This window comes from Salvelinus fontinalis, chromosome 24, assembly GCF_029448725.1.
Source record: "Salvelinus fontinalis isolate EN_2023a chromosome 24, ASM2944872v1, whole genome shotgun sequence".
Classification (NCBI taxonomy): Eukaryota; Metazoa; Chordata; class Actinopteri; order Salmoniformes; family Salmonidae; genus Salvelinus; species Salvelinus fontinalis.
The window spans coordinates 4,987,095-5,014,249 of record NC_074688.1 but is presented as its reverse complement, the minus strand read 5'-3'; the positions used below and the strand labels follow the sequence as shown (position 1 = coordinate 5,014,249).

The following is a 27,155-nucleotide window of genomic DNA, read 5'->3' as shown; positions in this document are numbered from 1 at the left end:
CAAAATAAATAATCTTGTTCAAGATAGACATACCGTACCAGTCAAAGGTTTGGACACACCTACTCATTCAAGGGTTTTTCTTTCTCAATGAGTAGGTGTGTCCAAAGTCTTGTTTTCTGAATGTTAAATACAGCAGCCAATAGAACTCACAGGTCGTTTGAAGCAAGAGCGAACGAGCAATGCCGGTAGGCTACAGCAGTTATTTATTAAGTCCCATAACCATTCAATCTTCGTGAAGAGAAGTGAATGCCATCTGCATCTAATTCTAGTCCTATATTATTCAAGGGTGTCATTAGAATGATGAAGATAAGGACTATGGAACTTGTTTCATTTAACTGTTGAAAGCGAGGAAGGAATGAGGCAACAATAAAGAGAAAGAGGAGGTAGGCTAATAACATTTGGGGAAATATTATGAAAAGTATATATGCGTCAGCCTACTAATTCGCTAACTTTCGCTTGTAACTTTGTAGGCAGCATGTGCTGCACCAGAATCGTATGTTCTCTCAGCTTTATCATGGTTTGAACAAGGTGCGTAATTCCAGTCTATATAGTACAGTATAATACAATACGGTACTGTAATACAATTCACACTCAAAAAGATTAGCCTACTGGAGATTGTTTCATTTATTTACCCAAGAGAGCATATAGCTAGCTACATCTATGGGACTGTACGTTTTTCTGTAGTGCGTAATGTGCAGTAGCCTATATTGTATATCATTTATGTATTGGATAATGACACAATCATTTGGGATTTTTTTGGGCATGGGCTCATAAAATGTCTTTAATGTACAGAAGGGCTCATGAAATGATTTTTATGTATAGCTCATCAGGCTCAGGTAGCACTGAATTTTCAATCAAAACTCTAATCAAATCCAGACATAGACTATATACTTTATATACTTTTGAATTACACTTCCGGTTTTGGTGGGAAATAACGAAAACTCACTCACTTTTGTACATCGCCTTGGTCCGTACAATTGACCTTATTTTAGCGCCCCAAAAACGTAATACTTCCAGATCAACTGTAATGTCAACACCATTGTAAAGCACAATTTCTCCCCTTTCCAACAAAATCAATGACATGAGCTCTACGCTGCCCGTTTCTGCATAATTCAACAAGGCAATGAGCTCCGTCGGGTCTTTTTAAAAATGGCGGATGGGGCAGGGAAACTAATGCGTGATAGTGAGAAGGACAGATATCGTGTGGGAAAACGTATTTTTTCACTCGATCTATCCAACTTATCACCTTATCGCCTCTAAAATGTAAATAAATCACTATAAATAGTTTATATAATGTGTCATTACATACCTATTTGAAGGTTTGTGTCGAATTTGAATCGGGTTTTTAGTGCGGTGCTAAAATGATCTTCAGAAGTAAACAGCGGCTTTGAGAGTCATGATGCTTGCAGTGATGACGCAAAAAATGACTAGGTATCCCCCCTTACCCCAGTCACTGTCCATTTCTTGTTTTTAAACGATGAGAGAAGTGCTACACCTGGTGGAGAGAGATTGTAAGACAGAAATAGTTGCTTTATGCGTGCTATACGTCACGGCATGACACGTCACGATGTAACGGAGGATCAGTTGTTTCAACTTTTCTCCAATACTATAGAGTCATTACCATGTCGATCAACGCTTGAATAGAAACGTTGTTCACACCCCAGATATTGATGTCAACACAGTCGCTACAGTCCCATTAATTTTCTTTCTAGCCTCGTTTGAATGTTGCGGTTGCGCATATTTGTACAGAATGGGGTGAGTTTACACTACCGGGCTACCCGGGAGAAAAGGGATTTTTTCCCAGGATGGAACATTTGTAAAATACCAGCAAATATTCAAACCTAGCATGCACCCTTAGCCAGTGCCCAATTGCTCTCTCTTGGTCTCTGTCCGTCTCTTCGTCTTTCTCTCTATCTCTCTCTGTCTCTCCATTTCCCTTTAGTCATTGTCTCCTCCACTGCAGCCAAGCTTCCAATATCTATGTTTTAATTAAAACATGGCCATTTGCTGCAAGGTGCCTTTCACCTGTGTTCCTGTCACCTTAAGATCTAATCACAGCTCCTTAGAATGGATAGCAGGAGTCTTGTCCTATCACGCAAAGTATTAACTTCATGTCGGCGTCGGAAGAACTCTGCCAAGCTACAGAGTGTTCTATTTTGTTGCTTCAATGGCTAACTTCTCTGTTCACTTCAGGTATGGTTCTATTAGTGGAAACAGACGTCACTGAAAGGTCATGTTGACAGTTTACTGTGAAGAATAGTCATATCTGACATGAATATTCACTTAGATGATATATGTCAGACTAGCTCTTTTAATATTACATTTTTTTAAACCTTTATTTAACTAGGCAAGTCAGTTAAGAACAAATTCTTATTTTCAATGACGCCTAGGAACAGTGGGTTAACTGCCTTGTTCAGATATAGCTCAATGGTAGAGCACATGCTTTGCATGTATGAGGCCCCGGGTTCAATCCCTGGCTCTCCATGGAACTGCCAATCTCAGCTGGTGATTTTACGGGGCCTAGCAGTTAGGGTGTGAGAGGTTGCTTGACATACTGAAAAATCTATCAATGTGCCCTTGAGCAAAGCATTTAATCCTAATTGCTCCAGGGTTGCCGTTGATAATGACAGACCCTGACCGTGCCTCTCGAGGGTCTCAGAGAGAGTTGGGATATGCAACAACAACAACAATTCCAATTCACACATTATTAAAGACCTGTACCTTTGTGAAATAGGACAAATATAAGCACCCACCAAATAATGATCTTATGTATAAATACACAACATATAACTTGATGAGTGATAGATGCCTTCAATAGTTCAAAAAGAGTTCATCATTCCATGATTGACAAATAGGTTATCTTATCAACAAAGAAAGTCGTTGCTACCAACAGATGTCTGTAAAAAAAAAAAAAAAAAAAACGTGAAAAGAAATATTATAATAAACTTTAGTCACTTCTCTTTCCTTTATACTACAACAATATGAATTAGTGTTTGTGATGTTAAGGATTGCATGTATTATAAAGATCAACCATTAAAACCTATTGGGGATGTAGTCTTCGGTAGTCTTTCTGATCTTACGAAAACAAACCAAGTCGGAGGAATGTACTTCTCCATTATTAATGAATGATCACAGAACAGCACATCATTTACATCTCGCGCCTGTCACTCGAAGTAAAAAGATTTGACTGGGCGAGACCTTTTTCTTAAAAAGCTAATTGCATTGGTTTTAATATCTCCATATTTCCTATCTCTTGCATTGCTTTTAATTTCTCAATACTTCCCATCTCTGCTCTTCTTCGGTACTCTAGTGTTTTAAGTGCTAAGCCCAACTGCACTCCACAATATCCTCTAATTGTATTTGCACACCATTCTACTCTCCAAATACAGATACCCCATGATTTATTCATGCTCGTAGGCCTACAGTACGTACATCAGAACTATGTGTATGATGTTTAAAGCTACCATTCATTCAGTCCAACACTCATTCACCGGTAAGTGATTCAGCCGGTAACTCGTTCAATTATTTTCAATATCAACCTTGACCCTGAACTTAATCTTGACATCGACATATAGATCTTTTTAATTTTTTTAATTGTATCATCAGCTACTGCTGAGACGTCTCAGAACATCGGGAAAGAGCGCACTGTAAAGCATTATGACAGACAGACTCACCCTTTCCAAAATGATGTGGGACATTGTTGCGTTAGCGTCCACAATGATGGTGGCAGTCTTGTCATCGCGAATCTCCTTGAGAAGGGGTGTGGGATCCTGGCTGTCATCCAGCATGCGAACCGATAGTGTCTCCTTGGAGATGAGGAACTGGCGTAACAGTCTCTCCAGATTTAATAAGCCTGTGGGGACAGGGACGAAGACAGTGATGTTATTATGAGCAGGTAGACAATGAATCTCCTAAGGGTAATCTGTGATGAATTTCTAAATATTAAAGTCACATTTCTGAGAACTAGCACTGACAAGTCAAAAACGACCAAAAAATTCAATTGAATAAGTAAAAAAAAAAAAGAAAACGTCATTTTGTGTGAGAAACACCATATTCATAAAAAAAACAGCGAATCGATATTGTCGACCGGTCCCCGAAAAGAGAATGTTCTTTTTATGCCTTGTTTGTCAATAACACGGTCATTAAAATCCGTCCCACCTAAAATAATTCAACTGATGACCTGTAATTACAGCTAATTGTAAAGTAATTAATTGCTAGGTGATATTTTTAAACACCATCTCCAGCATTTAGTTCTCAGAACCTGCTTCAAAGAGATTGGATACGGGTTAATTATAAGTGAGGTAATGAATATGTTTCCAGTGGCACTTTACTGAACTTGTAATACAATTACTATACAACAGAGACCAAGCTTAATTCGTAGTAGAAAAAGCTATTTTGATAGAGTTCATTTGCTGTTTTTTTTCCCTCCTCCCTTTGATATTACGTTACATACATGCATAGGTGTCAGAACACACAGTACATTACAATACAACAGAACCCATTGACATAGAATCATTGTTTTCTTCCTTTGGTTACATGCAGTAGCAGCAGCAGCTGTTCCTAAGGCACTGTGGGTTCGAACTCATCGAATCCTAATGCCTTTAATGGTTTGTTTCTCCTAGAAACAAACATCATCAGCGATGATGCCTGTCAGCTCCGTTACCTGTCGAGTTACACAGCATATCTGTGATGAGCCTTCTAAACCTGCTCAATCTTCATTCCCTGCTTGCAATTTCGCATGTAGTACGTTACAGAAGACAGCACACTGCGCTGCTCAGTGTTCCCAGCAGGAGTTGCCCTGATGTGAGGAGAAAAAAGGAGTTGCCCCTCCTGTCATTCCCTTGCATTCAACCAGTGGGGAATACATTTCCATTTGGTGTCTAGGCTGTGCATGATTCAAAGCGACATAAATAAAAAATGGAGTATGTACGCGATGTCTTCATTTCACAATCTCTTTTGAGCAGCCACGTCGCTTCAACGTTTCAGGCTTTTTGAACCCGTGCTAATGAAAAATAACATCGTTATTCTCAAACGGGGAGGCACTGTTTCCCGGGTTAGCCGTGGAAAAAGGGAGAGCGTTGAAGGTTAGAGGCGTGTGAAGTCTGTTTGCTCTGTGGAGGCTGTGCTGCTGCTGCCTGCAGTAGTTGGTGTGTGATACTACAACGTTGTGGGTACCTCATTGGCATGGGCCACACACACTGTAGCACTGCCTGACGCTGCTTCTCAGGCAGACAGATAAAGGTAGGGCCTGCCACTCAGTCCGGGCAGCCAGTCACTTCCCCCTTTCACAGGCCGTCACATTTCACTGGGCTCTCACAAAGCCCCGACTCTCATTTACCTTCCTGCACACTGTGCCTCTATGCAAACACACTGCTCAGCCAGGACCAATGACAGGTCTGTGCTGTGTTGCCAGTGTCAACACAGCACTCAACTGGCTGCACACTAGTCTGTTGGAGTGGGCTGCTGGACTCCTGCTGTCCGGGAACCCTGTACTCTACAACCGAATGGGTGCAGTTTGTAGAATTTCATGGCATTTCACAGTAAAAGATGGATATACTTTTTAAACAGGCCCGAACCCGATTGACCATGATTAATCAGGTGATTTAAGCGATTGACGGGCGGATGGAAGAGAGTTAAATTACTTCAATGTAGTTTTCCCTCCAGACCGGCAGCATTTGTTAACTGGAGTGCTTGGGATAGGACAGGCGCTAATGTCTAGGCATTGGAAGCGCGTCAGTACATGAACTTACCCTCGCCTGAATATGACCACACAGATCAAAAAGTCGATAGTCTATCGCTCTCTCTTATATAAACAGTTCAGCGTGTCACTAGAGCTCTGTAATGGGCAAGGACGGGGAATTTGGGACGCTGTGATGCTTTCTCATCGTTCCCCGTTGAAAGGGACCTTTCATCCATCTCTCATCCTGGTAGACGAGCAAACAGCTGACCAGGGCTCTCCTCCGATTTGTTCTCATTAGACACCCCCCCCCCCTCCCAGGGAAAGCCAATGGAGGAAGCTCCCTCTCATCCCTCTGTTTAGAGCCTTTGGTGGAGCCATATTTTCTCCACAGTTTCCTCACTTACTGATTGATGTCTTTCAGTAGGGAGGAAGTGCAACAGAACTGACAGCACAGCAACTATTCATTCTGATGGGGAGAATTAAGGTTGGCTGACGTCTGCTGTTACTGGAGCTGTAAATATATCATAATCCGTATTGAAACAATCTTTGAATGTCATCACGTCGGGAGGATTGCTCAGCTTGATCCCCAGACAACAAACAACAACAAGTCGTTGCCGGTAACCGGCTAAATCACTTCATCACCCCAGTTAACCGGTCCGTCTTCCCACAGAGTTTATTCATCCAGCTCTCTCCGGAGACAGAGAGACATTATTTTACTTGATCAACTTTAATTACAGATTACTCATGACATTTTCCGAGCAGAGAGTCGAATCGTTGAGCAAGCATATCCTATAATTGTTCCTCTCCAAGGAGACACAAACATCTACCTTGACAGTTGGAGAAAGCCCAGAACTTTGGCGTGTGTGTGCCTTTAAAACATCTGGTCTAACCTCTCTCAATAAAAAACATAGGGAGGTGGTTGCTAAGGTGCATGTCATCCGAGAAGTCATTTCAGGTTTTACTATCAAAGGGTACTATTTGCCTTACTTCTAGCTCACTCAATTCAGACTATAAAATGCTACGTTAGGTGATAGCGGATTCATAACATAAGATGTTGTGTTGACCAGGATGCCCCCCACCCCCCTGGTCTTCTCTGAGCCAGTCCCCCAGAAATAGAGTGTGGGTGATCTGTCACCTCCCACCTGTCTGCTGCTCACCAGCTGACCTCCCATGCACAAATCTCCCTGTTAACAAAGTGCTCCCCTCTCCCACACAGTTCTCCTCCACCCCTGCGGCTAGGTTCTCTGTCCTACTGTACTACTCCATGAGTGCGGTGACTGCACACACACAACTACACGGCCATCGATAGCGGTAGGCAGGTTAGCCAGATTAATGTGTGTCCTTCTTTGAGCTAGCTCCACACTCCTTCCACTCCTGCCCCTCTCTCTCTCTCTCTCGCTCTCTCTCTCTCTCTCTCTCTCTCTCTCTCTCTCTCTCTCTCAGCCAGGAAGCCAGGGGCAGGCTGGGAAATATTCATGACTCGGCCGCGCTCTATTAGGCTGTCACCGGCCGCTGTGATTAATGAGGCCAGTGCCGACCGTCACGGGGCCTCTGCCAGCCAGCTAACGCTACCGCGGCTACTGCTACTGCTGCTACAGCACATTGCCGAGCCCAAGCCGTCATTGGTATTCTACAGTGGCGCTGCGGAAGGGGTCACATAGCAGGGCAATCACTACAACCCGTGTCATTTCCAGACAACCTCTCCCTCTGCCCCTACGTGCAATAGCAGTAGTATGGTTAGATCCCCTCCCTCAGCTAAAGTGACTGGCATCCTCCTGTCGAGGAAGGGAAGGGCCATGCTCCCCCTCAGCAGCCGTATCGATTCCCCCTTAGCCCACACTGACACAGGCAGAATCTCATACAGAGCCATATTTAACAGGACATTTTAAAGTTTGAGGTTCCTCTCTCACACAGCTTGTTGATGGTGAGATGGCGGCCCTTCACGGAAATGTCAATATTTCCCAGCGTTTCGTAACTCTTGCGAGGCACGGAACTGTCATGTGTCTGTGGGCTGATTAGCAACACCGTTTGATGAGCTCTCCGTTAAAACGGCAGATTGACAGCAACAGGCATAAACACCAAGTGGAAAATAACAGCTAATTAGCTAGTTTTGACACTGGCAGTCATTGTCAAGAATCAAAGTCCAGGCAGTTCTGAGTCACTAAGGTCTTTAGCTGTTGGTGGGCGTTTTTCTTCTTCCCTCCCTCTGTTCTTCCTTGTTATCTCTGTTTCTCGGGTAACACCTCAGTCAAACTGGCTGAGCATAAACGTCAACCATTATTTTCCTGAAGTTGGTTGGGAGAGTTGTGTGAGGGGTGGGGGTGATGGTGAGGAGAGGGTAGGCTGGGGGCTCGTGCCAGCTGAGAACACCTCGGGTCTAATCGAGAGCTGAAATCCAGTCCGCCACACTTCAAAGCCCTAAGCTGATTATTAAGGGGGAAAGTTGGCCTGTAGCAGATGGGGTCAATGTGACTTTGTACGGGTACTTGTAATTACTGATTCCTGTACGGGGAATGGTGGAAACAGACTGGGATTTAATCTTCCATTCTTTCTTTTATTTTGCTTTGTCTTTGAGTCTGGCGGTTTGATCATGAATCCATACTGGGTATTTTCATGTATTTCTCTTTTTAAGGTCAGACATGACATTGTCGTCTCGGGGTGGGAGGTGTTGGATGATAAGTGTATGCGACATCACACAAGAATGTCACACTGGAATAAAAAGAGGAAGATGCATTCATGGACTATGTGAAAAGCAAAGTCACTTGCCTGCGTTTTACTAGATGATGATGCATTGTGGGGAGGAAGAACTATGCAAGAGTAAATGCATTTGGGTTATAGATAGGCTTGTGGCTTGTGTGTGTGTGTGTGTGTGTGTGTGTGTGTGTGTGTGTGTGTGTGTGTGTGTGTGTGTGTGTGTGTGTGTGTGTGTGTGTGTGTGTGTGTGTGTGTGTGTGTGTGTGTGTGTGTGCGCGCATGGAATGTGTGTATATGGTACAAATGGCAACATAGAGTTAGTGGTGCGTGACCCACTCACAGTCGGCCTGTGCACAGATGAGGCAGGCTGTGGTGCTGTTGAAAAAGGTGAGCAGGCCAGCCACGGCCAGGCTGATGTCTGTGTTGGTGGGGCGCAGGTCCAGGGTGGTGAAGCGGGGGAACTGAACCTTCAGAATGTCCTCGGGGGCCACTTTCACATAGGGAACCTACCAAGAGAGAGAGAGAGAGAGAGAGAGAGAGAGAGAGAGAGAGAGACAAGGTTCAGGATGAATGAATAAAATAACAAAGAGAGTTTTCTGATGGACCGTTTGCTCTTGTTGTATGAGAATATTGTGTCAACAAAACAGCATGATCCTGACAAAACCAAAGCATTGCCAGAGGAGATGTTTGTAGCACTGCTCGTTAAGCAGTTCCAAGTGCAATATATTGGCGAAGGAGTGTGCAGAGTACAAAAGAACAATTGTTCATTATATTCTCATCAGGCTAATTACAAGCATCTTATATCTGAAACTAATAAAAACTAATTTGAATAATTCAAGAACTCCCTCACAGACGCCTACTAAATGAACTAGAGCTCCTGAGCTTGATTAAATAAAGAACAGTTTATACGCCGAGTGTACAAAGCATAAAAACACCTTTCTAATGTTGAGTTGCACCTCAGCCTTTTGCCCTCAGAACAGCCTCAATTCATCGGGGCATTTACTCTACATGGTGTTGAAAGCGTTCCACGAGAACCCTGGCCCCTTTTGACACCAATGCTTCCCGCAGCTGTATCCGGTTGGCTGGATGTTCCTTCGGTGGTGGACCATTCTTGATACTCACAGGAAACTGTTGAGCGTGAAAAACCCAGCAGCGTTGCAAATCTTGTTTTTTAAATTATTATATATTTTCTTACTTTTTACCCCTTTTTCTCCCCAATTCTCCGGACGACGCTGGGTCAATTGTACGCCGCCTCATTGGTCTCCCGGTCTCGGCCGGCTGCGACACAGCCTGGGATCAAACCTGGGTCTGTAGTGACGCCTCTAGAACTGCTATGCAGTGATGAGGCTAAATGAGTCCCAAGCATTAAGTTTAAAACATAAAACTCAGATAAGAATCGATAAGAGACCAAAAATCTCCAATCACAAAACACTTCCTGTAACGTTCAGGGATGTTCAGCATTGATTGAACGTCTGTTTTCACAGCTGGGGTTTGATGTGCTAAATAAATCGCAGACGTTCTTTTCAGTGCCTCTGCTGTGGATCCAGTCATAACAAGTCCTGAGTTTCTCTTAGAGGATAAACACAAATGTGCAGAGAGTCTATGAAGATGTCCAACCCCCCTCGCTCTCAACTTCCAAAGTTATGACTAACATAACTTACACCTGTGCCCCACTTGCAAAAGTAAAAAAAAAAAAATGCAAACACAAGTGCATCTCCCCTCTCTATCTCTCCTCGCTCCTGTCTTCCAGAAGCAATTGAATCATCTCTCTTTTAATTCGCTATCCACCGAGGTGTGGATGGATGCACCCAGGCTGATGGGTAGCAGGCTGTGGGGCCTCTGTGAACGCAATACACCAGGTGGGCAGCGGCTAACACAGTGGGGCTTGAAGGGGTACCTGGAAGGTACCATGACATAATTACATTTTTATTGAACCTTTATTTAACTAGGCAAGTCAGCTAAGAACAAATCCTTATTTACAATGACGGCCTACCCCAGCCAAACCCCAACCCGGATGATGCTGGCCCAATTGTGTGCAACCCTATGGGACTCCCAATCACGGCTGGTTGCGATACAGCCTGGAATCAAACCAGGGTCTATAGTGATGCCTCTAGCACTGAGATGCAGTGCCTTCGACCGCTGCGCCACTTGGGAGGCCTCTTCATCACAGCAGATTGCCTGCCTGCACAGTTCCGCATGCCCATACATCGCCCTCCCTATGCCCCTCTATCCCCAATTCATTTTAAATCCCTGCCCATCAGGGTGTAATGGCGTCCCCGGGAAGCGTGGATGGATGGAGCGCGCTCTTTTCCTGACAGGCGGTGGCTGTGGTGGCAAAAATGTGAAACACGGATAACGGCCGAGCCACACAGGGGAAATGCAACCCCTCCACCGCTCCCCATCCCTCTGCCCTTCCAGGATCCCTTCTCGCTCTCGCAGCACGGCTTGCAGAGTGTTATCGCCGTGCCCCTTTTGTTTGGAGAGCCTTTTTCCGCTCTGGCAGCTTTGCTGTGAAGCAGTCGGGTTTGGAGAGAAGAGAGGAGACCTCCATTGGCCCATTGGTGAATACTTGCTGTGATATGTTGGCTCAATGAAGGAATTATTTGTCTACCAAAGCATGAGACCGCAGTAAAGGGGCCTGCTAAACTGACATAAGAACTAGCCCAGTAGGTCTACAGTGATCAGTATGAATAAAACAATAAATCAGTGTAGAAAATGTAAATGCATCAGTAAGGAAAAGGTTTGGTTTCTTTGGTTTCAGTGAGCTCATAGAAGACGTTTAACTCATAGAACTAATTCAATGTCAGTTGAGAGGTGCTCTTCGTCAGGAACAACAATGCAGACCCTGGAAGTTCTGTAAAAACCATGGCGACAACCGCCACGAGACAACGTTGTGATGTCAAGGGTTCGTGTCTGGGAGATGGTGAGCTCATTCAGGCGGGGGAAGTGGGTCATGATCACCCTGGTTTGAAGAGTCATTTCCCTCGATGTAACCTCCTCCTTCAGGTGTCTCTGGAAAACCTTTTAATGACCCTCCATCATTGAGGGACTACTACTTAAAGGGACTTCAGTAAAACAGATACATAGACAGCACACTTACTGCCGTCTTACCGACAAAGGTTTCAAAAGCGAATGAATCACATTGACCCGTATAGATATATGACTGTTACAGGAAAAATAGGATATTATGCAGTGAAATAGCCAGCCCGTCTACAAGTACCATCCTCTGACAGATCATTTACAGCAAACGCGATCGTATGACACTTAAACCCCACTACGTCTCTCGGAGCTTGGTCTATGCGTCAGTCAGATACAGTACCGTACGGAGAGGTGGAGACTGAGGGGAGGGTTGCTAATGTATTAGAGATGCAATTTCTGGTTGTGTGTGTCAAGTGTGTGCTACTGCCGTGTGACAGAGTTGTTTAATGAGAGAGCCCCGCACAGGACTCTGAAGTGAGGCAGCGAGCCAGAGAGCAGGGCTAACTAGTAAACCAGGCGCTATCCACAGGTGTGAAGAGAACACACTGGAACACCTGCGGTATGCACCGTGAACGCCTACATAATGCTACCGTCTCACAAGCATGACCTTGGCCCCTGACTGGTTGGTGTCGCATTCGCAAACATCACGTTTCGAACGCGACTCTTCTATGACGGTGGGGTCTCATTGTGGCATTCTCATAGATCAGGATTGTTATTCTCAATGGTTACGACAGGTGTCATTCCGCCGGGACGAGACGGCAGTGGCCACAATCCTTTGGACTGTTTGAGTGGACAGGCGCGACCTTTGGTGTGTGGAATGCACCAGTCATTTTCCAATATTTTATGGGAAGTGGTGCTTGGTGACCTCACCTGCAATCATCTACTTATCTATCTTGATGGCATTATTGGTAATGATAGTGGTAATGGTATAAAACCTTCATGATGCATTGTTCAAGTAGTATAACCACAGACCCCTAAAAGTATAACCACAGACCCCTAACCAAGCTACAGTAAAACACAGAGAATACCATCGCAACAAGAAAATGCATTCCTCTGTATATTGTTCAATGTCTGTTATGGTGTTCTGAGAAGACTCAAGGTTATTGTTGGCTTTAATCTACTCTGTTTTCACCTAAAACAATGTTCTTATTCCACACACAAAAGGACTGAGAAAGACTCTATTTTTGGTCAAGGTGATCTCCGAGACATAGCTTGAGGTTTCCTGCAAACGCTGTGTCAAGTGATAGAAAGTGTTAATTTCTAACTTTATGGAGATTAGCGCTTGGTCTGAAGGTGAAACCTAATTTACCAGGCCTGCTTCCACTGAGAAGTTGACAAGTGTCCAACTCAATCCTACATGTAGGCTGTGAAACAACATCCATGAGCCCTTGGAGTCCCCAGAGGGAGGCATGCAAATCGGACGCCATATGGTAAGCCAAAATATAATGAGATCTTACATCTGTTACCTTGCCCCTTATGTGCCAGCCGAACAAAACTCATGTTTAATAAAAACTCAGACATCCTTTACGGGGGGCAGTGTGTCAGCCATAACTGATGGTGTCCTTTGTTGGGAAAATAAAACATTAGCCATGTGTCACAGCCCAGAACTGGCCCACTCACAATTAACACACAACAGAGCCACTGTGAAGTGCCTGGGCTCACCAGCAGTGTTGAGCACAGAGAGGAGCATACAGGTTGGCCACAGCCCATCAGAGAACAGATGCACAGGAGAACACAGTCCGTTAGTCAACCCCAGAGCTGGCAGAGGTGGCTGTGGTGGAGAGAAAGGGAAGGGATGGGCAGGTGTGGGGTGATCATATTCGTCTGATCATTCGTGGCACTGACAGACACAGAGTAGAAGCTCAGCTGCTGTGGGTGGGAGGGAGGGGGTCGGAGACAGAGAGGAGAGCGGGGGGAGAGAGAGAGAGGAGAGAGAGGAGACAGCCTCTATTATCGTAATGATCCCAGAGCAGGCCCCCTTGGCTTGGTTCGTCCAAGGCGGGTGGCTGATGAAGATGGAGCGGTCTGTGGTGGATCCCACAGCGGCTTTTTATGCAAGTGGAACATTGGTAACCAGATCCCCATCTCGTTGACCAGCCGGCCGTGAGAAAAAAGCTCCCTCTCCTTGGAAAATCTATCGTTCGTCTTCACTCTCATCTCTGTGCCTCAAAACATTTTCAAAGACTCCAGCCACCCAAGTCATAGACTGTTCTCTCTGCTACCGCACGGCGAGCCTGGAATCAAGCAATTAGACTGCTGAACAGTTAATCAAATGGCTACCCAGACTATTTACATTGACCTCCTTATTTTAGTATAATATTTTGCACTGATTCTCTTGCACGGGCTCGATGTACACTCACTGGACTCTAACCACACACTCACACATACTACATTGACACTCCAAAACACACACATTGACACCACACACACACACACACACACACACACATTCATATTCCTTCACACATGCTGCTGCTACCTTGCGTGTTTATTATCTACACATAGTTACTTTACCCCTATGCACATGTACATATTACCTCAATTAGCTCGACTAAACCCGTACCCCTGCACATGGACACTGTGCCGGTATTCCCTGTATATAGCCTCATTACTGTTATTTTATTGTGTTCATATTTCTCCTTTCGTTTATTCAGCAAATGTATCTTACTTTTTGAAAACTCTGCATTGTTGGTTAGGGGCTAGTAAGCAAGATTTTCCACGGTATTCTTTGTAAGGAATTAAACGCTTCAGCTCTCGAAGTTCCCGAGGGAGGTATTAGGTAGTCCAGATGTTAGACAAGTGAGACATGGCATAGAGAGTTTGTGGGACAATTAATTCTGTTCGGTGGTTCCGAGAACCGCATCTGAGATGGGTTTGTTCGAACCTTATCACCTAATACCTAAACAAAAGGGCCAGTGTAATGACACAGATGACTAGGAAACAAAAGGAACAATGGGAAACGGAATACGCTTTTGCATATCTATAAGGACAACAAACGGCCTATTTGAATTTGCATCGCTCATTCATCGCTGGCAACCAGAGAGCGGCCGTGCTCGCGTTCATCTCCCCGATCAAATAAAAGCCGCTTCCTGAAGACAGAGGGAGTGAATTTGGATCTGCACAGATCTCCTGGCAACCCTCGACAAGACAGATCAATGACACAGAGAAGAAGGGGGTCAGGAGGGGTGTGTGCAACAGCTGTGCATCTCTAATTGCAATCCAGCAGCAATAGCAGGCGCACCTGTGTTTTGTTTGCAAGCAGGCGGAACAGAGGCACCCTGCACCGAGTGACACCGAGCTTAACATCCGAAACATCGCCATCGGCAGACATAGCATCCCATCCACCAGTCAGGAGAGGAAGCCTTCCCTCGCAAATAGCCTCTCGGTATAAAGGGCCAATTACAGTACATCGAAAAATTTAAGTCAACATTTAATTACCCCAAACTAAATATTGTCTGTTCTCAGAAAAAGGGATCCAGTATTGGGCTGATGGTGTGTGATTATAAGGGGGTAAGAAAAGATCCGGCCGAAAATCCCTCTAAGGATCCCCTTGAAGCGTTCTCACTGAGTTTTCATTGGGGGATCGCCAGGTCCGACCTCTACCTCTTTCGGAAATCAGCCAGAGATGCTGAGCGTGGTGGAGTGCAGGTGGAGGGTGCGAACGAGAGGAGACTTGCGTTGACTGATTTCCGCGCATCTCAAAGCACTACCAGGGAAATGTTAGGTGAGAGGATATTTCCTGGAATATGGTCTCGGGGCATGGAGGATAGGCAGGAACGTGAGCATACTGCGTGCGGTATAAAAGCAATTCCACACCGTGACCATACACACTGATATGTGCTGCTGGGCCAGAGAACATGGTGTCCATTACAATCAGACTGAGCCAGCTGACACACACGACTCACACACAGTGGGTCCAGTCAACACACAGGTCAATGTCAGAGAAACACAGGGCAGAAATTGAATACCATATGTTAATTACTGCTTTCACAATAACCATGTAAATTTGGAGGACCAAGAGACCATAAAAAAATGTGTTCAACTTCCATTCATGGCTGTTCAACCGTGTTTTAATCGTGTATAGTGGTCAGAGTTGATGCCTCATGCTCGGCCGAGTGAAATAATCCTGAATTAACATGCACTATCAATGAGAACCTGGCAGGGTAAACTGACCCAGAGTGTTTTCACACTCTCATTTCATTAAATGTAACATTTGGGCCTGACAGAAAGGATTGCAGTATATATTCAATTTTTTGATTTAACATTTGACTGAATCATTTTTTTTACACAAGCACCGTGGCAGCCTCACCACTAAAAAAAAGATGTATTTGAATATCTGCACATGACTGACATTCAGAATACAAGCAATTTTCACAATGTATTCTCACAAAGAGAGGGAGAGCGCGTGTGGATGTGAGGGACCTTCTCACGATCGTCGTGGTAATCCTACTCGGACCAAGGCGCAGCGTACGTAGAGTTCCACATGTTTATTAATTGAGTTCACAGGCATCAACACAAAAACAAGATCCCACAAAAACCAGTGGGGAAAACCAGTGGGCTGCCTAAATATGATCCCCAATCAGAGACAACAATAAACAGCTGCCTCTGATTGGGAACCATACCAGGCCAACATAGAAATAAATGCACTAGATCACCCATCCTAGTCACACCCTAACCTAACCAAAATAGAGAATAAAAAGGCTCTCTATGGTCAGGGCGTGACAGACCTCCAGTTATTGTGCCTCTCCAGGGCTATTGTGAAGTCCTCCAGAAGAGTGCTCTGCATGCAGTCCTCATGTCAGTCAGTTTCAAAGGGCAGCCGTAAGCACTGCCCCACTGAACTACTATAATCTTACTCGTCTCAATACAGCAAATATTGAACCTCATTTCTATCATGAAGAAATGCGTTTGAGTGCCGGGGTAAAAGGATGCCAAATGCCAAAATAGTCATTCTACAATGGGAGGGAAGAAGAATATAGAATATATTTTTAACTGGGGATTATGGCTAAGAAGGTTTGCTGAGCCAAAGATGTATAAGAGATCTTTGAAATCATAGCTCCAACACATTGAAATTGGCTATCTCAAAGGATCCAAGTAAATCTGACACTAGCCACTTAAGTATAGTGTCTAAAATATGATTCAAAGGCACGTTACCATCTCAGATTCAACAGTATTGACATTATTCAGATAACGACATTTGGTGAAACATTTAAATCACTATTCAATCCAATGAATCAAAGGTCCTCTCTGAAATCATTTAAATTTAAGACAAAATATCATTCTATGGTCACAAATGACAGGGGCGTTCCCGTTAGAAGGTGGTCATCCAATGGAGCCCACTCACATGGATTGTTTTCCAAAGCCACAGACAGCAGCTAACACAGGCAGCTGTTTCATGGAATCTAATTTAATCATAATGTCAATTATAAGTATTTAGTGTTGTGTGCATTACGTCTGTGCATGCCAGCTACCATGCCATAGCCTACATTGCATATGAAGTATGACTGGCTCATGACATTTAACCTTGTAGGGTTGCCAGGTCTAGCTAAAATTACTAGTGCAATGACCCCTCAAAACCCGCCCACAAGGCCTGAAAACTAGACAATTTCATTTTTGTAGCAAGAGATGACTTGCCACATTTATCCAAAAAATCCTATTTCCATAACGTTATCGAGCTAATTCACACTATTTTGTGAAGTGCATCAGTCCATCCTGCAGCAAAGTACCCCCATAACTTGATGTTGCCACCCCCCGTGCTTCACGGTTGGGATTGTGTTCTTCAGCTTGCAAGCCTCCCCCTTTTTCCTCCAAAAATAACGTTGGTCATTATGACTAAACAGTTCTATTTTTGTTTCATCAGACCAGAGAACATTTATCCAAAAAGTACGATCTTTGTACCCATGTGCAGTTGCAAACCGTAGTCTGGCTTTTTTATGGCTTCTTCCTTGCTGAGCGGCCTTTCAGGTTATGTTGATATAGGACTCGTTTTACTGTGGATATAGATACTTTTGTACTTGTTTCCTCAAACATCTTCACAAGCTCGTTTGCTGTTGTTCTGGGATTGATTTGCACTTTTCGCACCAAAGTACGTTCCTCTCTAGGAGACAGAATGCCTCTCATTCCTGAGCGGTATGATGGCTGTGTGGTCCCATTGGTTTATACTTGCGTACTATTGTTTGTACAGATGAACGTGGTACCTTCAGGTGTTTGGAAATTGCTCCCAAGGATGAACCAGACTTGTGGAGGTCTACAATTTTTTTCCTGAAGTCTTGGCTGATTTCTTTTGATTTTCCCATAATGTCAAGCAAAGAGGCACTGAGTTTGAAGGTAGGCCTTGAAATACATGCACAGGTACACCTCCAATTGACTCAAATTATTTCAAATAGCCTATCAGAAGCTTCTAAAGCCATGGCATAATTTTCTGGAATTTTCCAAGCTGTTTAAAGGCACAGTGTATGCAAACGTCTGACCCACTGGAATTGTGATACAGTGAATTGTAAGTGAAATAATCTGTCTGTAAACAATTGTTGGAAAAACTACTTGTGTCATGCACAAAGTAGATTTCCTAACTGACTTGTCAAAACTATAGTTTGTTAACAAGAAATGCGTGGAGAGTTTTAATGATTCCAACCGAAGTGTATGTAAACTTCCGACTTCAACTGTATCTGATATGGGCAGAAAGCTTAAATTATTGTTAATCTAACTGCACTGTCCAATTTACAGTGGCTATTACAGTGAAAGAATACCATGCTATTGTTTGAGTAGATTGAACAGTTATGAACTTGAAAATGTATTTATAAACCAATAAGGCAAGTTGATACAACATTTTGAACAGAAATACAATGGTTCATTGAATCAGTTTAAAACTTTGCACATACACTGCTGCCATCTAGTGACAAAAATCTAAATTGTGCCTGGGCTGGTGTAATACATTATGGCCTTTCTCTTGCATTTCAAAGATGATGGAACAAAAAAAACAAAGAAAAATGCATCTAATGTGTTATATTCTACTACATGAATTTCACATTTACACAAACTTCATAGTGTTTCCTTTCAAATGGTTTCAAGAACATGCAAATCCTTGCTTCAGGTCCTGAGCTACAGCCAGTTAGATTTAGGTAATTTTAAGCAAAATTAAAAAAGGGTCCGATCTTAAGAAGGAATATCGACATAATTTCTGACAATGTAGACTAAGTATCACGTTCCTGACCTGTTTTCTGTTGTTTTTGTATGTGTTTAGTTGGTCAGGGCGTGAGTTGGGGTGGGCATTCTATGTTATGTGATTCTATGTTTAGGTTCATTGGTAATTAGCCTTATATGGTTCTCAATCAGGGATAGGTGTTTGACGTTTCCTCTGATTGAGAACCATATAAAGGTAGGCTGTTCACACTGTTTGTTTGTGGGTGATTGTCTGCCGTGTCTGTGTAGGTCGCACCACACTGGACTGTTTCGTTTTCGTTTGTGTATGTAGTCTGTTCCTGTTCGTGCGTTCTTCGTGTTTATGTAAGTTCACATGTTCAGGTCTGTCTACGTCGTTTTGTTGTTTTGAGTTTATTCAAGTGTTCATCGTGTTTCGTCTTGTTATAATAAATCATTATGGATTCAACCTACGCTGCATTTTGGTCCGACCCTTACTCCTCCTCCTCGTCCGAGGACGAGCGGTACACTAAGAAGCTGAATTCGGTTTGCCATCAAAATTATAATTCTTGCGAGCTTAACAATATGTCCCAAGATAAAATATAATTTGCCCTCATTAAACTCGCCAGATTATTTTCCATCAATGGATGTCGATTTAACATGTTTGACTGCAATGATTAAACAATAAGGACCTAGGAGGTGTGGTCCCTGTTCTTAGGACACAGCCCTTAGCCATGGTATTTTAGCAAATATACCACAAACCCCTGAGGTGCCTTATTGCTATTATAAACTGGTTACCAATATAATTAGAACAGTAAAAATATTTTTTTTGCAATACCTATGGTACACGGTCTGATATACAACCAATCAGCATTCAGGGCTCAAACCACCCAGTTTATTATATTAAATAAATCATGTTTGCCCATGTGAATAACTATAAATAAATCCGACAGGAGAGTTTCAGTGAAATACTTGGATAAACTTTTTATACCACCTAATAATTAATTTTTATATAAAAAAATTGGACTAACTTCAAAAAACGATTGTTAGTGTAACGGTACTCGTCTGATGACGAGTATGAAAGATCGGACCAATGTGCAGCGTGGTAAGTGTCCATTTTAATGAAATCCAACTGAACACTGAATGACAAAACAACAAAACAGAATGAACGAGACTGAAACAGTTCTGTATGGAAAGACACAGACACAGAAAACAACTACCCACAACCCATAGTGGGAAAACAGGCTACCTAAGTATGATTCTCAATCAGAGACAACGATCGACAGCTGCCTCTGATTGATAACCATACCAGGCCAAACACAGAAATACAAAACCTAGACTACAAAACATAGAATGCCCACCCCAACTCACGCTCTGACCAAACTAAAATAAAGACATAGAAAAGGAACTAAGGTCAGAACGTGACAGTTAGGCTATTTTCTGGCAATTGCACAGTTATTATGAGCCAGATTGTTAAGACTACAAACAGTTATAAATGGTCTATTTATTTAGATTGGCTTGTTATTTCAATAGGCATAGGCTACTGACTAAAATCTGGGTTTATAATTGCGATTCAACTTTCCCATGGTTTGCTGAACTAGATTCAGGTTGTCTATAGCCCCTGATAGGCCAGCATCTCATTTCAGAGAAAAGTCCACAATGAAATCGACATTAAATGTGCAAAATTATACATTTGCAATAGAGCAGTGACCATGATCACAATTGATAACTTCCAAATGAATTAACTAAACATGGCCATTGATAATTGCATAATAACACAAGGCTACAACAACCACAATAAACGGAAGATATAGGTTATTTATTAAACCCGTTTACCAGCTCCAGGTAGGCTACACAAGTGGCACAAATTGATTTGCAATGAGTCCAACGATATCGTCATTTCAACATATTCATTGTATCACATGGTAGGCTACAGTGGCCTACAATGGCATATCAATTAATAGCCAACTTGTTAGCCAACAGATGTAAATTTGTCATTCTCCACATTTAATGTCAGAATGTTTCATTGTGGACTTTTTTCCCATGACAGAAGCATGCGATGGAGTTCTATAACTTCCATTTCAAATGTTCAGTCGTGCAGCGCTCGAGACCCAAGAACTGAGCACGCGTAAAAAAAAAACTTCGTTTGATATGGTTTTCCATAAGAAAAGTCGACATTAGAATGCAGTTTATTTATCGAAAGCCCTCTAGTGCGCCTAAAGTGATTTTCTATTGCTTTGTCTCTGTTATATCAGTTCTAGTGCGTTAACATATTGTATAGAGAAAGGGTTGCATATAGATGACAATCTAAACCACCTACAGACGACTGGCAAACAGTTGTCACGACGTATGGGTGTGCTGCTCTGTCTCCGTGACTCAGACGCAGCGCTCTCTCAACCAGTGCTCTCAACACATAAACACCCATCCAGCCCTCCCCACCATTCACCCACTCACTCACTAGAAGTAGCCCCAAAAAACCAATCCGCTACCAATACATTTTCAACCGCAACATCGTTTTCAAAGTTACACAATTTGTTCGAAAACCGCAGCCCTGGATGTAGGGGAAAAAATAATAAAAAATAAATAATATATATATATATTTTTTTTTACATTTGTTGTCACTCCAGTTGGCTCCCCCAATGTGGGGGTTCGTGCTCTCTGACTGACACAAAGTGAAGTTCTCGGCCGCTGACGAGCACTGCAAATCTAAAAGCAGAACCGTCAGGTTTGTCGCTACCAGTCAGCATGCAGCAGGTACCGCTTTTATTCTAGCAATAGAATGAACGGCCTCCCACTGTGGTAAGTACCCATTGGCAGTCTATAGGCAGTGAGATATTCTGTGTGGTTCATGCTTAAAACAGAGACATTTCCTTGATTTTCAAACCCACGTCAGAGCTCCTTACAGCTGATGTAAATTATACTGAACAAAAATATCAACCGGCATGCAACAATTTCAAAGATTTGACTGATTAACAGTCCATATAAGGAAATCAGTCAATTGAAATAAATTAATTAGGCCCTAATCTGTGGATTTCACATCTAGGAATACAGACATGCATCTGTTGGTCACAGACACCTTAAAAAAAGGTAGGGGCGTGGATCAGAAAACCAGTCAGTATCTGGTGTGACCATCGTTTTCCTCATGCAGCGCGACACATCTCCTTCACATGGAGTTGATCAGGCTGTTGATTGTGGCCTGTGGAATGTTGTCCCACTCCTCCTCAATGGCTGCACAAAGTTGCTGGATATTGGCGGGAACTGGAACACACTGTCATACAAGTTGATCCAGAGCATCCCAAACATGCTCAATGGGTGACATGTCTGGTGAGTATGCAGGCCATGGAAGAACTGGGGCATTTTCAGCTTCCAGGAATTGTGTACAGATCCTTGTGACATGGGGCCGTGCATTATCATGCTGAAACATGAGGTAGATGAATGGCACGACAATGGGCCTCAGGATCTCGTCACGGTATTTCTGTGCATTAAAATTGCCATCGATAAAATGCAATTGTGTTCGTTGTCCGTAGCTTATGCCTGCCCATACCATAACCCCTCCGCCACCATGGGGCACTCTGTTCACAACGCTGACATCCGCAACCGCTCACCCACACAACGCCATATATGTGGTCTGCAGTTGTGAGGCCGGTTGGACGTACTGTCGAAATATGGTAGAGAAAGTAAAATAAAATTCTGGCAACAGCTCTGGTGGACATTCCTGCAGTCAGCACGCCAATTGCACGCTCCCTCAAAACTTGAAACATCTGTGGCATTGTGTTGTGGGACAACACTGCACATTTTAAAGAGGCCTTTTATTGTCCCAAGCACAAGGTGCACCTGTGTAATGAACATGCTGTTTAATCAACAGCTCAAGTACACAGTACGAACATGATAAAAAGATGAGAATATAACAAATAATATTACTCCACAAAAGTGGGGGGAATAGGGCATGAAATGATTGAAATGATTTCTAAATATAGTAACAATCAAATGATAAATTACTTGAATATTTAACCTATCTTTCAACTGTAAAATAAATATGATCATACTTATTGACAGTACGAAATTGGCAACACTTCATAACTGACGACAGAGCATTTTCTGCCCAGCATCCTCCGAGCGACGCAGACGCCATCCCTGCTGACTTCAGCTTTAAACACAAAGTGATTTTGTCTTGCTGTGACCAAGAGAAAGTGGTCTAAATCCATCAATGAACATCACAGCGTGATGAGATTGCTTTTGCTTCTATAGCTAGGGTATCCCATTTCATATTTCCCGTATTGTAAGCGAAGCTGCGAGGTTCACAGCCAGAGGAAATCAAACCATTATCTGCATAGGCCAGAAAATCTAACTTGTCGCTCTCTATGCAAATGAAATGTCAGATTTCACAGGGCGCAGCAACTGATGTTGTGCTGTTCACAGGGCACTCTGTACACAAAAATGTTGGTCAAAGCCCGGTCTAGAACCGCTCAAAGTCCACTAAATAGGAAAGCTAACGTTTAAGAGGTGTTCAAAGGATTATACTGTACATGGAGCCAGGAGTTCTCGGCATATGTGCTACGCAATTGCTTCCGGTGAAGAGATAAAAACCTGTCCACAGAACAGGTACTGTTTTTATTAGTTACCATTTTCTACACCCAGATGGGTTACAATATGCCTCTGTACAGCATCACTTAGAGCCTCTCAAATTGATATGGAGCTCTCCGAATGATAAATTGAGTGTTTGTAATAGGTTGATCACATGGCAGGGGCTGTCATGAGCCATATTTTCATGTGTCCCCCTATTTACTCGGCCTCCTGTCAACTTGCCAGCATCTGTGCACTCTCCCAGTAAAGAATTATGAACACAGACACAATCACTGAGCACAGACAGGAAGTAATTGACTCCCCAACACCTTCACAAAAACTGCCACACACATACACAACACCATATAACACTATATAGGCTACTGTAGATGCAGGGTTGATATATATATAGAAAGTAAAATATACAGTGCCTTCAGAAAGTATTCATACCCCGTGACTTATTCCACATGTTGTTGTGTTACAGCCTGAATAAAAAATATATAAAATATATTTCTCCTCTCTCTTACCAATCTACAGTCGTGGCCAAAAGTTTTGAGAATGACACAAAAATGTATTTTCACAATGTTTGCTGCCTCAGTTTGTATGATGGCAATTTGCATATACTCCAGAATGTTATGAAGAGTGATCAGATGAATTGCAATTAATTGCAAAGTTCCTCTTTGCCATGCAAATGAACTGAATCCCCAAAAACATTTCCACTGCATTTCAGCCCTTACACAAAAGGACCAGCTGACATCATGTCAGTGATTCTTTCGTTAACACAGGTGTGAAATGCAAGGCTGGAGATCACTCTGTCATGCTGATTGAGTTTGAATAAGAGACTGGAAGCTTCAAAAGGAGGGTGGTGCTTGGAATCATTGTTCTTCCTCTGTCAACGGTGGTTACCTGCAAGGAAACACTTGCCGTCATCATTGCTTTGCACAAAAAGGGCATCACAGGCAAGGATATTGCTGCCAGTAAGATTGCACCGAAATCAACCATTTATCGGAACATCAGAACTTTAAGGAGATCGTTGTGATTCAATTGTTGTGAAGAAGGCTTCAGGGCGCCCAAGAAAATCCAGCAAGCGCCAGGACCGTCTCCTAAAGTTGATTCAGCTGAGGGATCGGGGCACCACCAGGACAGAGCTTGCTCAGGAATGGCAGCAGGCAGGTGTGAGTGCATCTGCATGCACAGTGAGGCGAAGACTTTTGGAGGATGGCCTGGTGTCAAGAAGGGCAGCAAAGAAGCCACTTCTCTCCAGGAAAAATATCAGGGACAGACTGATATTCTGCAAAAGGTACAGGGATTGGACTGCTGAGGACTGGGGTAAAGTCATTTACTCTGATGAATCCCCTTTCTGATTGTTTGGGGCATCCGGAAAAAAGCTTGTCCGGAGAAGACAAGGTGAGCGAAAAATATCTAAAGACACTGAAGCAGCAAACTTTGTGGAAATTAATATTTGTGTCATTCTCAAAACTTTTGGCCACGACTGTCCACACAAAACCCCATAAAGACAAAGTGAAAACATGTTTTTATACATTTTTGCAAATGTATTGAAAATGAAACACAAAAATATTTAATTTACATAAGTATTCACACCACTGAGTCAATACTTGGTAAAAGTACTTTTGCAGCGATTACAGCTGTGAGTCTTTCTGGGTAAGTCTCTACGAGCTTTCCACACTTGGATTGTGCAACATTTGCCCATTATTCTTTTCAGAATTCTTCAAGCTCTGTCAAATTGGTTGTTGATCATTGGTACACAACCATTTTCAGGTCTTGCCATAGATTTTATAAGTAGATTTAAGTCAACACTGTAACTCGGACACTCAGGAACATTAACTGTCTTCTTGGTAAGAAACTCCAGTGTAGGTTTGGCCTTGTGTTTTAGGTTATTGTCCTGCTGAAAGGTGAATTCATCTCCCTGTATCTGGTGGAAAGCTGACTGAACCAGGTTTTTCTCTAGGATTTTGCCTGTGCTTAACTCCATTCCATTTCTTTATTGTCCTAAAAAACTCCCAGTCCTTAACGATTACAAGCATACCCAGAACATGATACAGCCACCACTATGCTTGAAAATATAAAACGTGGTACTCAGTTTGCCACAGCATTACTTTAGTTCCTTGTTGCAAACAGGATGCATTTTGGAATATTTGTCTTCTATACAGGCTTCCTTCTTTTCACTCTGTCAATTAGGTTAGTATGTGGAGTAACTACAATGTTTTTGATCCATCATCAGTTTTCTCCTATCACAGCCATTACACTCTGTAACTGTTTTAAAGTCCCCACTGGCCTCATGGTGAAATCCCTGAGCAGTTTTCTTCCTCTCCGGCAACTGAGTTAGGAAGGACGCCTGTAACTTTGTATTGACTGTGTGCAATGAGTCACTATCCAAAGTCTATTTAATAACTTCACCATGCTCAAAGGGAAATTGAATGTCTGCTTTTATTTTTACCCATCTACAAATAGGTGCCCTTCTTTGCGAGGCATTTGCAAGGGACTGTTTTTTGTGGATGAATATGTGTTTGAAATTCACTGCGACTGAGGGACCTTCCAGATAGTATGTGTGGGGTGTAGAGATTAGGTCATTCAAAAATCATGTTAAACACTATTATTGCACACAGAGTGAGTCCATGCAACTTATTATGTGACTTGTTAAGCAATTATTTAGGCTTCCATAAAGGGCTTGAATTACGTATTGACTCAAGACATTTCAGCTTTCCATTTTTAATTAGTTTGTAAAAAGTTTGAAAAACATAATTCCACTTTGACATTATGGGGTATGGTGTGTAGGCCAGCGACATGTAACTTAAGGCTGTAACACAACAAAATGTGGAACAATGTGGAACAAGGGATGTGAATACTTTCTGAAGACACTCTATACAACACATTGATTGCTCATTGATCTATTTGTCAGTGTTGGATGCACATTATACCAGCACATATGCAATATCAATAATCTAATAATCTCCATCTATAATAACTGTTAATCAACATTAGTACTATGTGGCTACTGCATTAAACACACACCTCTGGCAATTATATTGGAAAACAATATTCTCCATCACACTCCACTCTCCCCTCAAACAGGTCGTAATAAAGTGGCCAAAGCACTCTACCTCCCTCAGTCCCACAGACATGTTCCATCAGCCAGGGCCAGGCCTGTTGTGCTCTACTGAGAAAGACTATCGATATGCCCAGTTTGCAAAAAGAGACCATTAGTGAGATATCACTTTCAGGGTAATAACAGAGCACTGTGACCTTTATTCATTGTCAGAGTACACCCTGACAGCTATTAGAGAAACTCCTCGAAACACTATCCTTGTGGCCTTTTTTAAAAGCCAGGATGTGGCATCATCATGCTTAAATGTCATCATCGTTTTAGACCTGCAGAACTCACACAGTCTTGTGCCTGGCCTTTTAGATGGTATTTGCTTGAAACATGTTAACGTATTTGCCTTAATCATTTAGCATTAAAGTTAAGATTAAGAACATCGTTAACTTCTCTAGGGTAGGGGGCAGCATTCGGAATTTTGGATGAAAAGCATGCCCTAATTAAACTGCCAGCTACTCATCCCCAGAAGATAAGATATGCATATGATTAGTAGATTTAGATAGAAAACACTCTGAAGTTTCTAAAACGGTTTGAATCATGTCTGTGAGTATAACAGAACTTATGTAGCAGGCGAAACCCCGAGGACAAACCATTCAGAATTTTCTTTTTGAGGTCACCCTGTTTTCAATGAGTTTTCATTGGAAATCTAGATTTCTCGGGACTTGCTTGCAGTTCCTACCGCTTCCACTGGATGTCACCAGTCTTTAGAAATTGGTTGCGGTTATTCCTTTTTGTAATGAAGAAGTACGGTGTAATGCCCGAGGTGTAGTGGATGAACAGGAGTCAAACGCAGGAGACAGAGAGTTCAGAGTAGCGTTCAAAATGTAATTACCCACACGGGTGCAAACACGACGCTACTCAAAAAACAAATGCTTCACCCCAAACAGAGTGAGAACCACGGACAATCCCAACCAACACAATACCCAGACACAACAAGAATGTACAGAGTGTACACACAACAATCCCGCACACCCAGCAGGCCGT

General features: G+C 42.9%; 1 protein-coding gene across 1 annotated transcript in view; it reads right to left on the bottom strand.

Moving 5' to 3' along the window:
- The window catches only part of LOC129821801 (glutamate receptor ionotropic, kainate 4-like), a 451,716-nt gene that overhangs the window by 121,089 nt on the left and 303,472 nt on the right, over positions 1-27,155 (bottom strand). Inside the window, 2 exon segments of the mRNA XM_055879464.1 lie at positions 3,675-3,853; positions 8,715-8,880. Coding sequence (XP_055735439.1) covers positions 3,675-3,853; positions 8,715-8,880 — 345 coding nt within the window.